The 12,226-nt window shown below is 43.0% G+C and overlaps 1 protein-coding gene and 1 pseudogene across 2 annotated transcripts in view; one reads left to right on the top strand and one right to left on the bottom strand.

Annotated features, from left to right (window-relative positions):
* Positions 1-12,226, top strand: part of SAE1 (SUMO1 activating enzyme subunit 1) — a 77,147-nt gene that overhangs the window by 40,341 nt on the left and 24,580 nt on the right. The window contains exon 6 of the mRNA XM_080645816.1: positions 2,434-2,539. Within this exon, the coding sequence (XP_080501942.1) occupies positions 2,434-2,539 (106 nt within the window). The remainder of the gene's footprint in view (positions 1-2,433; positions 2,540-12,226) is intronic.
* LOC308235426 (large ribosomal subunit protein uL1-like) lies at positions 6,183-6,819 on the bottom strand (annotated as a pseudogene). Its single transcript has one exon. The product of its transcript is annotated as a large ribosomal subunit protein uL1-like (transcript).

Genomic DNA, 12,226 nt, shown 5'->3' with positions numbered 1-12,226 from the left:
AGGTCGGGGCATATACGGAAGGCAGCCCATCTCTCTCAATCTCTCTCTCTCTCTCTCTTCCTCCCTCCCTCCCCCGCTCCCTCTTTCCCTCTCCCCCCCCCCCTTCCTCTCTAAGCATGTCCTCGGGTGAGGATTAAAAAAAAATTAAACTTTGAGTGTGTTTAATCATTAACAATTTGGAATTTCGTTTATAATATCCATTTTGGTCCTTACTAAGCTGTGTAAATTGCCTGGTAGCTGATAGATCTTGGTTCAGTAAGCCTCCTAAATTATACTCTTGTTGTTTTGAGTCTCTCTCTCTCTCTCTCTCTCTCTCTCTCCCCTCTTTCTCTGTTTTAAATATGGGGGCGGGGGGGGGGGAAGAGATTTGTATGATGCCTCTGTTTGTGTGTATGTGTGTGTGTGTGTGTTTGTGTGTAGAGAGAGAGAAAGAGAAGAGAGAACCCATACCTCTGTAAGTTTTGAAATTATTTATACACACCCATCTTAAACCCAGTAAAAGTAACTATCAGAGAGGAAGATGCCAGCACAATGACCCACCATCATGCCCAGATATTTCAGTTTGTATTTTCTCAAACAAGTCATTTCTTCATAACCACAAACCAACCATTAAAATCAGGAAACTCATCCAGTCACATCATTGCCACTAATCCTCAGGCCCCATTCCAGTGTTGCCAGTTGCCCCAATCATGTCCCTTTGGCAGAAGGGTCTAGTTCAGGATCGTGCGTGCATCTAGATTTTTATGGCATTTTTAAAAATTACGAGCCAGTTAGTCTGTAAAATGTCCCTTAGTTTGGGTTCATCTGATGTTCCCTTGTGATTAGATTCCAGCTACACTTTCTGGCAAAAATATCACGGTATGGACGCTTCTCGTCACGTTCTGTGGTCTGGTGCATGATTTCCATACGCCCTTTACTGCTAATGTTCACTGTCATCATTTGCGTGAGATTATGTCTGCCAGACTTCTTTGAATACAATTCTTCTTTTCCCTGTGTGACTAATATGTATTTTATAGAGAGGTATTTTGAAAATATGTAAATATCCCATTCCTCATTAAACTTGATTAATTTTAGGTCTGTGGACTAATGGATTCTATATTTAAAGTGTTGCAATCTAGTATTATTTGTTTTGATCCTCAAATTGTTCCAGATTTGACCAGTGGGCACTTCTTTAAGTTGTGTCCTGTTTTCTGTTTCATGTCCCCATCATTCTTTGAGCACTTCCTTGTTTCAGGGTACTGCATCTACATTTATTTCTTTATCTGTCCATATATTGAAAATGAGTTTATACCAAAAACCACAGACTTCATTCTAGTTTTCTCCCCATATTTCCAATTCTCTTCTCTGACATGGAGAAGCCTGGCTTCCCAGATTCTCAGTATATTTATTTACTAGTTGCATCCAGTCTGTGGATATAGTCATTCTCTCACTGCTGTCCCTGGGGAAGCCCTCCTTACCATGCTCTGTCTCCTCCAGCCAGGCCCCCAGCTCATCCACACACACTCTTTCCTGCCCTTCCTCAGTCCCAGTAAATGACTTTGGATGGAATTGTTCAGGAAAGGGAAACCATTTTCTCATTCATATTTAATTGTTTATATTTTAAAATCTATATTATGGCATTTTCCAAGATTATTTGGTTTAGTCTAATAGGTTTTACCATACTTCTCCTACCACAAGGCTTTTGCAAATGCCGTTTCCATTTCCATAGCCTGCAGCTTTCATTTCATCCCGTTATTCTTTTTTTTTTTTTTTTTTAATATATTTTATTGATTTTTTTACAGAGAGGAAGGGAGAGGGATAGAGAGTTAGAAACATCGATGAGAGAGAAACATCAATCAGCTGCCTCCTGCACACCTCCTACTGGGGATGTGCCTGCAACCAAGGTACATGCCCTTGACCACCGGAATCGAACCTGGGATCTTTCAGTCCGCAGGCTGATGCTCTATCCACTGAGCGAAACCAGTTAGGCCATCCCGTTATTCTTTTTCTTGCTGTTACTTATTAGTATTGTCATCCATCATCAGCAACAAACATGCCTCTACTGAGAAACATTTATTTTTGTTTGTTATTTACTATTAAGAAAACTTTTATTGAATATCTCTAGACACATATTTTTCTTCGCTTGTGCAAATATTTCTGTAGTGTAAATACACCCAGTTAAAGAAAGAGCCAGAATGGTGTTAGGACTTTAGCTTTGCTCTGTCTTCCTTCAAGGCAGGGAGTATGTTGTTCACCGCTGTGTCCCAGGGCCCAGAGGAGCACTCAGTAAGTGCTTAATAAACGTTTATTGGATTTGAGTGGGCCTCAGCTTCTTTTAATGAACAGTAAACCTTAGATAATGACATTTCTCTAAATGGTGAAGAGCTATACTGCCTTGTGATTTAAAACCAAGCATAGTTTATCCCTAAGCAGTTTTGCCTTTTTTTCCAACAGAAAGTGGTCTTCTGCTCCATTAAAGAAGCACTGGAAGTGGACTGGAGCAGCGACAAAGCAAAGGCCGCTCTGAAGCGCACAACTTCGGATTACTTTCTCCTTCAAGGTGAGGGCTCGAGGCTTCCGGTGAGGCAGGAGCGCTTTGGGCTTTGATTTCTGCATATGTGGCTGCAGAGTCCGGATGGTTTCTTGATGTTCTCCCTGAGTTAGGTTCCTCATTAGCTGATTCTCAGTGGCCACACATCTGAGTGAATGGAGACGAGGACCGTCATTGAGCTCTGGTTTCTTTTTTTTTTTTTTTTTTTAATATATTTTATTGATATTTTACAGAGAGGAAGGGAGAGGGATAGAGAGCTAGAAACATCGATGAGAGAGAAACATCGATCAACTGCCTCCTGCACACCTCCCACTGGGGATGTGCTTGCAACCAAGGTACATGCCCTTGACCGGAATCGAACCTGGGACCCTTCAGTCCGCAGGCCGATGCTCTATCCACTGAGCCAAACCGGTTTCGGCAAGCTCTGGTTTCTTAATGATTTTTGCTTTTTTAAATTTCTTTTTTTATTTGTTGAAATGACCTACCCTCTTAAGTTGAGCCTGAGATAACAGTGTCATAAATCAAACATTTTCTCAGCACCACTTGTCCCTCTACAGAGTTCTTCCTTGGCCCCCAAACCAGTTTTCCTCTCCTGAAAGGTAGATCTCTCTCTCCCTTCCTCCCTCCTTACTGGGGCAGGGGGTAGGGGGGCAGCAAGGGCTGTTAGCTAAGTATTGTTTGGCTCCTTCTGCCTGGCACTTTTAATTAATTTTTTTAATGTTATTTTAAAAATAATAATCACTAACATTGAGTGCTTAGCACAAGCTGTTGGGGATAGATACTATTACTAACCCTTTTTTATAGACAAAGAAACTGAGGCACAGGGAGATAAAGGTGACTCATATTCTCAGCTATACTGCAAGCACATGTAAAAATACCCGTTTGTTAATTAGTGTAAAAGTAACTCATATTTACTGCAGAAAATGCCAGAAAAGTAGAGAGAGAAAAAATCCCCTTGACATTTTTGTACTTTTGGGGATGTGCTTCCCACCTTCCTTTTCCACGCCCAGTTCACCAGTTCATGTAGCACCGACATGGTATTGGAGGCCCCCAGTCACCGGTCCCAGGCGCCATGTGTTCACCCAGGCCTGCAAGAGGCGGTGTCTCTGCAGAAACAGCACCTTTCTATATGTGGAGAGGTAGCTTTTCTTCATACAACTTACCAAGCATTTTTGGTTGCATTTAGACAGTATTTGGTCTTCTTTCCCCAGGGAAGAGAGGAGAGCTGCATCCCTCCTCCTTCCTTCCCTTTGTCTGTGCAGACTCCAGGAAATCCCCCTCCAAGTCAGCACAGGCGAAGGCTGTGCGTGCTAGTTATCCAAAGGGAAATACGGAAAGCTGTGTAAAGCCTCCTTAATAAACAAGAACATCAGACAGGGCTGAAGTTTATCTTTACATTATTGATGAGTAAAGCTCTTCCCATAGTAATTAATGGTATTGACCCGATTGGGGACAAGGAAAGTTGGGGGATGAACTATTTTGAAGCACTTAGTATCCACTTGTATAGCAATAATGAAATGGGTTAAGTAGGAATGGGTCTTCTGCATGTGAGTGCAAGACTCAGAAAATAGCCTCTTCTAAGGCCTGGGGCAGTTCAGCAAGGAAGTGCTAACTGAAGTCACAGCAGCACCCTCCTGCCTGGGTCTGGAGTTCAGAGAGAGCATGGGGTCAGCCCTTTGGGAGAAGCTAATTGCTCAGTGCCTGGCGCATAGAAAGCCCTCTGTAAAAAGTAGTTGTCCTTTTGCAAAGGTTTTGGGTATAGCTGCTGCTTATAAATTAGTCACATTGGTCAACTGGTATTTGAGTTTACCATGATGTGGTGATTTCCAACCAGGGGCAGTTTTGCCTGCCAGAGTAGTACGTTAGCAGTGTCTGGGGACATTTCTGGGTTGTTCCAGCTGTGGGGGTAGGGTGAGGGGAGATGTTGCTGGCATCTAGTGGGGAGAGGGCAGGGATGTTGCTAAGTATCACAGGACAGCTCCCCATCGTTGAGAAACCCTGATCTAACCTTTTGCAGTTTTCATGTATCCAAATCATCATCACACCACATGAAGTCAGCAGGGTGAAAATATCCCCAGTTTGGTGTCTCGAGATGAGGAAACAGATGAAGAAGCAGGAGTTTTAACACTATGGCCCGAACGGCAGGCATTGCTGTGTGGTTGTTCAGGACTTGAGCTTTGGAATTAAAACAGACTTGGCTTTCAGAGCTGGCTGCACCAGTTTTTCAGATGGGTGATGTTGAACCACAGCCTCACATTCCCTGAGGCTCTCTCTGATTCCTCTCTAGCACGGGGCTGCCCAGGGGGCCTTTATGAGGCTGGGTGGTTACTACATCAACTCCTACAGACCTGTGTTGTCCATGAAGTTGTGTGCTTTTTTTTGGTTGGTTCGTTTGTTTTGCATGTAGAAGTTTGGGGGTTGACTCGGTTTACCCTTAATTCCATACTTGAGTACTGTAACAGTATCATAGCAATCCTGTTGAGTTTTATTTTCTGCCTGTGATACTTTTTTGGATAATACAGGATGGGATAAAAGTATGTTTATAGTTGTGAGTATGCAAAACACAGGTTATTCTTGTATTACTATTTTTTAATTATTTTCTTTCCACTCAAACAACTGTAAACCTACTTTTGCCCCACCCTATATATATCCATATGGTTACTTCTTTCTTCTAAACAGTACTAGTTCTTTCCAGTTTCAAGTTTCAGCACTTTGGATTTGGTGATTAAAAACTATGTTATTAGTTAATAGTCACAGAATGTTTTTATTATGGTAAAAAAATACCATAAAATGTAGCATCTTAACCGTTTTTACATGTACAGTTCTGTTATAGTCATAGACTTTTAAAAGGAGGAGGCAACCCCACATATTGTCTAGGCCAAGAATGGCAGATCTGTGCTTCCCACTCATACCTCTATCCCTTACCTGTGGAGAAATGGCTGGAGGAGCCCTTGTCATTGGCCAGCACTGTTGAACCAAAGGGCCCCTTTCCCATAGCCTTGAATCCTTTAAACAGCACCACCGCCTGTAGTTGCTCTCTGACTTGTCATGCAAAATGAACATACTTCTCAGTTCTAATAGGTTCACTCTCTCTTTTTAGGATAGAATGAGGCCTAGAAGGGGTGTGACTTGCCATGATCATGCAATGCATTAGTGGTGGCCGTAGGTCTAAAACCCAAGCCTCCTGAGTCCTCCAGGGTCTGGTTACTTTACACCACACCCAGTGCCGTTCCTGGGTAGGTTGGATATCGAACCTTTCCCCGGCTTTTCTCTTTGCAGCAGATGACAAGTCCTGACCTTCCTTGAGTGTTGCTATGTGCACATCCCTGGTGTGATTTTTCCCCCTGTCTCCCTCTTGGTCTTTCGGAGCTCTGCTATGTCTTTCCAGAGGTGCTGCAGCTGGAACTACAAGGAGTGTTCCAGACGTAGTGAGCACAGGGCCTGGTGTGCTTCCTTGGGAGTTTCTTGGCTGGTGCCTGCTTGGTGGACTAAGTAAGGTTCTGGAAATAAAGTGACATGCTCTTGTGTCTCATTCCCTGGTTACTGTCAGCAGCTTAGAGCCCTCAGCTTGTAAGCATTAAGCTGATTCTGTGAGCACATCAACTCATTCTTTTTTTTTTTAACGGTGGCAGTATGGTTTATTAGCTGGGCCTTAGTACAGGCGCTGGGGCTTGCCCTTGGTGCTCTTGATGTACAAAGCCCGAACGTTCTGCCAGTTCTTTTTGATCAATGACACCAGGAAATAGACAGCTAAGTGGATGTTGTACACAAGCTCATCATCTGTCATCTTCACATGGCCAACAGCCACTGCCAAACACAGCACCTTCTTCATCTGGAACTTGATTGTGGATTTCACCTCAGACTTTGGCCACCATGTTCTTATTGTGGGTCAACAAGGAAGGGAACTTGCCAGCCTTATTCAGGCCTGGGCCCAGGATTTGTGGGATCTGTTTGATCAGAGGCTCTGAAGCCAAAAAGGCATCGTACTTCTTGACCAGTTTCTTATTCTTGTTCAGTTTCTTCAGCGCCTCAATGTCCATGTGCGGGATGTCCATGGCCTTGGCCTCATCACAGTGCTGCTGGTCCCCCAGCACACACACAGAAGTTGGGGTGGGGCGTGGACTTAAGCCTGACGGTGCCCGAGAAGCGTTTGTCTTTCTGAGGTCATAGTTCTTCAGGCTGATCTGCAGCTCCACTGTCTTCAAAAACTTCTGGCGCTTGCACTGGTTCCCGTGCAGGACCTCCCGCACTGCCTCGTAAAGGGTGTCGCAGGAGACTTTGCTGCTCATGGTTCCTCGAACTGCAAAAACCAGAAAAGAGCTCTTTTTAATTTTTACTTATTTCAGAGCGGAAAAGAGAGGGAGAGAGAGATAGAAACATTAATGATGAGAGAATCATTGATTAGCTGCCTCCTGCACATCTCACACTGGGGATCAAGCCCGCAACCCAGGCATGTATCCTGACCAGGAATCGAACCATGACCTCCTGATTCATAGGTTGACACTCAACCACTGTGCCACGCTGGTCGGGCACCTTATTCTTATATTCAGAGAAATACTTCTTTCAGTTTTCTACTCAGCCATTCATAGAACTGAGATTCTCCTGTAATTTGACCTTGTTGGACTTACCCAGGAGAACATAGCAGCTTCCACAGGTGAACTTGCCTTCTGCCAAATACACTTGCCATCATCTGTCTCTGTGACCTTGGGCATAGATAAGTCAGTTTGCCTCTTCAGGATTTTATTTCCTCGCCTATAGAAATGGGAGGACTATGTTAGCCAGCCTCTCTCTGAAATCTCTTCTCATTCTAAATAGTCAGTGAAAGTGTGTCTTGTTTTTCTGTATTTTTTATTTTTATGCTTTTATTGAGGTATGATTTGTAACAGAAAGTTTGCCCATTTAAAGTATACAGACATGTTTTGTGACCAGTCTCATCCTGAAAGTCACGTAAATAGTTTTTAGTTTTTCCCAGTCCTTGGAATTTGTTCCCCAGACCCTTCAGGAATGTGACTGATCCACCTGCCTTAGGAATTCCTAGTGAGGACAAGGTGTTTGGCTGTGATGCACACCTGAGAATACCTTGCAGGGAACCTGACTTGGTTTCACCATTGGCGGACATAGTAGGTGCTTGATAAATATTTTTGGCATGAGTGACGGGCTATTGCTTATCTGGTCATTTGCTCCACTCTAGAGGGAGCGCAGCCAGCCCTGGTGACCCCGCAGGATCCTCTCATCTGTCTGCTTCCCCGGGCACCCAGCAGGCTTTTGATTCCAGTGCCGTCCTGGTCCCGGCCCGCCCCTCACATGTAGATGGTTCTTACTGCCCCATACACAATTCAGCGTCTGGGGAAGCAGCTGCCCTGCCTCCATGTGCGTGTGTTTGCCTTGTTTGGGTGCTGAGTGTTTTTCCAGTTTACTTAAGAAGATAGTGGCCAGACTGAACGCTTCCTGCTGCATTTTTCCACTATCTTGAGTGTTGGCCTCTCCATCTGTGAGCAAAAGGTCTCATCTTTTTATTATTCTCCCATGGCATGTTGCAAAACATTAAGCATGAGCTGGTTTCCTGTGGCAAAAAGTTGACTTTGATTTGTTCTTTTTGAGGTTAGTGTGAGTTTATCATAACAGGAGTGCTAAAAATATCAGGTCTAGTATGGAAACAGCATTCACTTACCAGCATGAACAATAACAGGCAGGTTTAGTCCAGAGCAGGAAGAAATGGACTTCATCTCTGAGAATTACTTAGCACAGAATCCTTCTTAGTCTCAGTTCTGAAGATTCATGGAAAAGAACTTAGGCCATCTTTGAGCCACAGGGTTAAAGCTGCAAATAATCTTAGACCAAACATTTTTTGAGCACCTGCTGTGTGCCAGATCCCGTGCCTGAGAATCATCAGAGGAGGAAGAGGAAGTCTTGTTGCCAGTGGAAAAGACAAACACAGATAATTGTACTTCTCTCGAGGAGAGCTGTAACAGAAGGCAATGGAAAAAGCTGTCATGTTGTGCTGGTCTGTTTTTCAGCGTGTGCGAATTATTTCATAATCAAAAGCAAACTATGGGAGCTCAGGGAACTGAGGGTGTGGCCATGTTTGGGAAGTTGGAAAGTCTTCATAGAGGAGGAGACTTCTGAGCTGGATTTTAAAGGCTTGGTATTTGCTAGGTGGTGAAGAGACGTGAGACTGTTGCAGGCAGAGGAGCAGACGTGTAGGCAAGGCAGGCAGCACTGCAAGGACCATGTCCCCGTGAGACTGGATCTGGGAGGGAACTGGCCAAAGGAGATAATCAGGGCCCTGTTTTTAGGCTTTTTATATTACAGCCAGTGGTTCTCTGGGAACATTTGTAAAATACAGATTCCCTGGTTCTAGCTCAGATTGACTGAGTCAGAATAAGTAGGACTGTCTGGCATCGCCGCATTTCTGTAAAGCCCCACGTTTCTGAAGGGTCAGCCAGTTAGAGGGAGTCCATTGCTACAGGGGAATGGCAACTCATGTCCAGTGTCAAAGCCTTGATTTACTATTTTAAAAAATTTTGTGAACACAGACACTGGGGCGTTTGGGGCTTGCCCTCGTGGGTGAGAGTGGCCGGGGGAGTGTCAATCAGGGAAAAAGAAGACACATGTAATACTTTAAACAATAAAAAAATAGCTTTTAATTAATTTGATAGAGAGAAACATCGATTTATTGTTCTACTTACTTATGCATTCATTGGTTAATTCTTCTATATGCCCTGACTGGGGATGGAATCTACAACATTGGTGTATTGGGATGATGCTTTAACCAACTGAGCTTCCTGGCCAGGGCTGATTAAGTCCAGTGTGTCAAATGGGGGCATTACTATAGGAAAAAAAGGAACTAGCACATGTACTAAAGAAAAAAACTATAAACAAATACTGAATTCTGGTTAGTAGGTTTGTTTTTCACAGTTATATGGGTTACTAATTCTGAAACTATGTATTCTAGAATTGAGCAAATAAATAGGTAAGTACAGGGTGGGGCAGAAGTAGGTTTATAGTTATGAATATGTGAAATGCAGTTTATTCTTGTTTTAGTTATTAATTATTATTTTCCATACGAGCAACTGTAAACCTACTTTTGCCCCACCCGTGTATTGTGGATAATGTTTGTTTGTTTATTGCCAGAAAAAGGAGTTTCTGTAAATATGGAAGGTGGGAAAGGCTAGAAGAAACCCTGTGGGATTGGATTGGAATTTGAGTCATCAGGTGAAGCCATGGTTTTTTATTTGTAGCTATAGAAATAGATGTGTGTATGTAAGTTTTCATATTTATGCATATATATTTTCTACCATTTGTTGAGAGGGCTTAGAAGCAAAGACACTCCAGTAGCAATGAACCCACTTCATATCCAGATTATAATTGTTCGTATCCAAGAAAACAGGGATCCTTGGAGAAATGGCTGATTCTGGGGCTGGGGTAAAAAAATTATAGGTGAGCTTGGAATATCTGCTATGCCAAAAAATAGGGAAATGCTCAAAGAATGATGGGTTGTATCAACAGGACCCAGGAGTCAGCTTTTTGGGCCAATTAAAGGATCAAATAAATAATGGTAGTAATAGTTTATAACCCATAAACATAGAATAAAATAAGAACCCATGAGTCTACTGACAAGTAAATAAATGGGGGAAAGAAGAAAGTTATTTTTTATAGTAGAATAACAATAAATTAAGCAGGAATGGTACAGATAAAATATCTGTATTTTCACCGTAGTGCTAAAAATTGTCAAGAGTCATTGATGGATGCTAAAACTAATGGGAAAGTGTGCTGTAAACGGGTTGGTTGTCGCCTCCCACGATGCTTTACTTACTTACTTATTTACTTTATTTATTTATTATTTTTAATCTTCACCGAGGATATTGTTTCCATTGATTTTCAGACAGAGTGGAAGGGAGGGAGGTGGATGGAAAAGAGAGAAACATTGGAATGAGAGAGAGACATCGATTGGTTGCCACCTGCATAAGCCCTGACCAGGGCCTGGGCTAGGGAGGAGCCTGCAACCAAGGTACGTGCCCTTGACCGGAATCAAACCCAGGACACTGGTTCGCAGGCAGATGCTCTATCCACTGAGCCAAACCAGCTAGGGCTAAAAAAAATGTATTTTTTATTTATTTTTATATTTCTTTTTAAAATATACTTTTTCTTGATTTCAGAGAGGGAGAGATAAGAAACATCAATGATGAGAGAGAATCATTGATCGGCTGCCTCCTTCATGCCCCACACTGGGGATCGAGCCCACAACCCAGGCATGTGCCCTTGACCGGAATTGAACCTGGGACCCTTCATTCTGTAGGCCAACACTCTATCCACTGAGCCAAACCAGCTAGGGCATATATTTTTTTATTGATTTCAGAGAGTAAGGGGGAGGGAGAGAGAGAAACACCAATGAGACAATCATTGATCAACTGCCTCCTGCACGCCCCCTACTGGGGATCAAGCTTGCAACCTGGGCACGTGCGCTGGCGGGGAATCCAACTGTGGCCTCCTGGTTCATAGGTTGATGCTCAACCACTGAGCCACACTGGCCAGGCCCAAGATGCTTTTTAATACTCAGAGATACTTTAGAGCAGTGGTCACCAACTGGTAGTCCGTGAGGTCTGAAAGGTTGGTGACCGCTGGTTTAAGGCAACTTTTGGAGTAGTGTTCACCAACCGGTGGTCCGAAAGGTTGGTGACCACTACTTTAGAGAACACTGGCAGATTGTTCCTCAACCAAGAGATCAAAGTTAGCATTCTAAGAATAGGACAAATAGATCTCATGCCTGCTGATAGTATGCACTGAGAAAGACACACACAGGGTTTCCTGTCCAGAGTGTGTAAGGATACAGCACCACGCAGGAATTCTTGTCCAGGGTTGGTAGTCGGAATTTATTATAAAGAGACATCACACAAACTCGAATCGAAGAATATTCTGTAAAAAAAAAAATATGGCCTGTACTCTTCAAATTATCCTAAAGAACTGAGGAACCTCATTCCAGATTAAAGGCGAATGAAGAGACATGATAATGAAATGGCATGTAGAATCCCGGAGTGGATCTGAGAGCTGGGAAGATTTTTCTTTATGCTCTCAAGGGCGTTAATGGGACAATTGATCAAATTTGATACAGGTCTGTAGATAACATGAAAATACTCATGTCAGTGTTGATTTTGTAATTTTGATAATTGTTTTATGGTTATGTAAGAGAATGTTCTTGTATTTAGGGGTGAATTTCAAATTATTCAGAAAAAATGGGAATGTATAGATTAAAATATAAAGAAATAATGACAAATGTAGCATATTTACATTTAGGGAATCTAAATGCAGTTATTCGGGAATTCTGTACAATTTTTCTATGATTCTACAATTATTCAACAAAAAATTTTAAATAACCAAAAAAGCCGGTTCTCAGCACCTGGGACAAGCCTGATATTTGATGACCGGTTGAATAATACCTGCAAAGGGTTTTCTGATCTGTACTGGGTCCATGGGAAGGACCCAGTGTATCCTCATCATTGCTACAGAGGGTGGGAGGTCTTAACCTGATGTTCTTTGTGTACAGTTCTTCTGGAAAGGAGCCATATAGGTTCCCCCAGATAAGCCAGGTGTAGTGAGTACAGCCCCACTGCTAAGCAAGGCAGGATGGCCTCCACCTTGGTCCCTTGCTCTGCAAGAAGTATTTCCTTGGCATACAGTAGTGTTAGGCCCACTGTA

Source organism: Plecotus auritus, assembly GCF_963455305.1.
Source record: "Plecotus auritus genome assembly, chromosome: 10".
In the NCBI taxonomy this organism is placed as follows: Eukaryota; Metazoa; Chordata; class Mammalia; order Chiroptera; family Vespertilionidae; genus Plecotus; species Plecotus auritus.
This window is presented reverse-complemented; position numbering and strand designations above follow the sequence as displayed.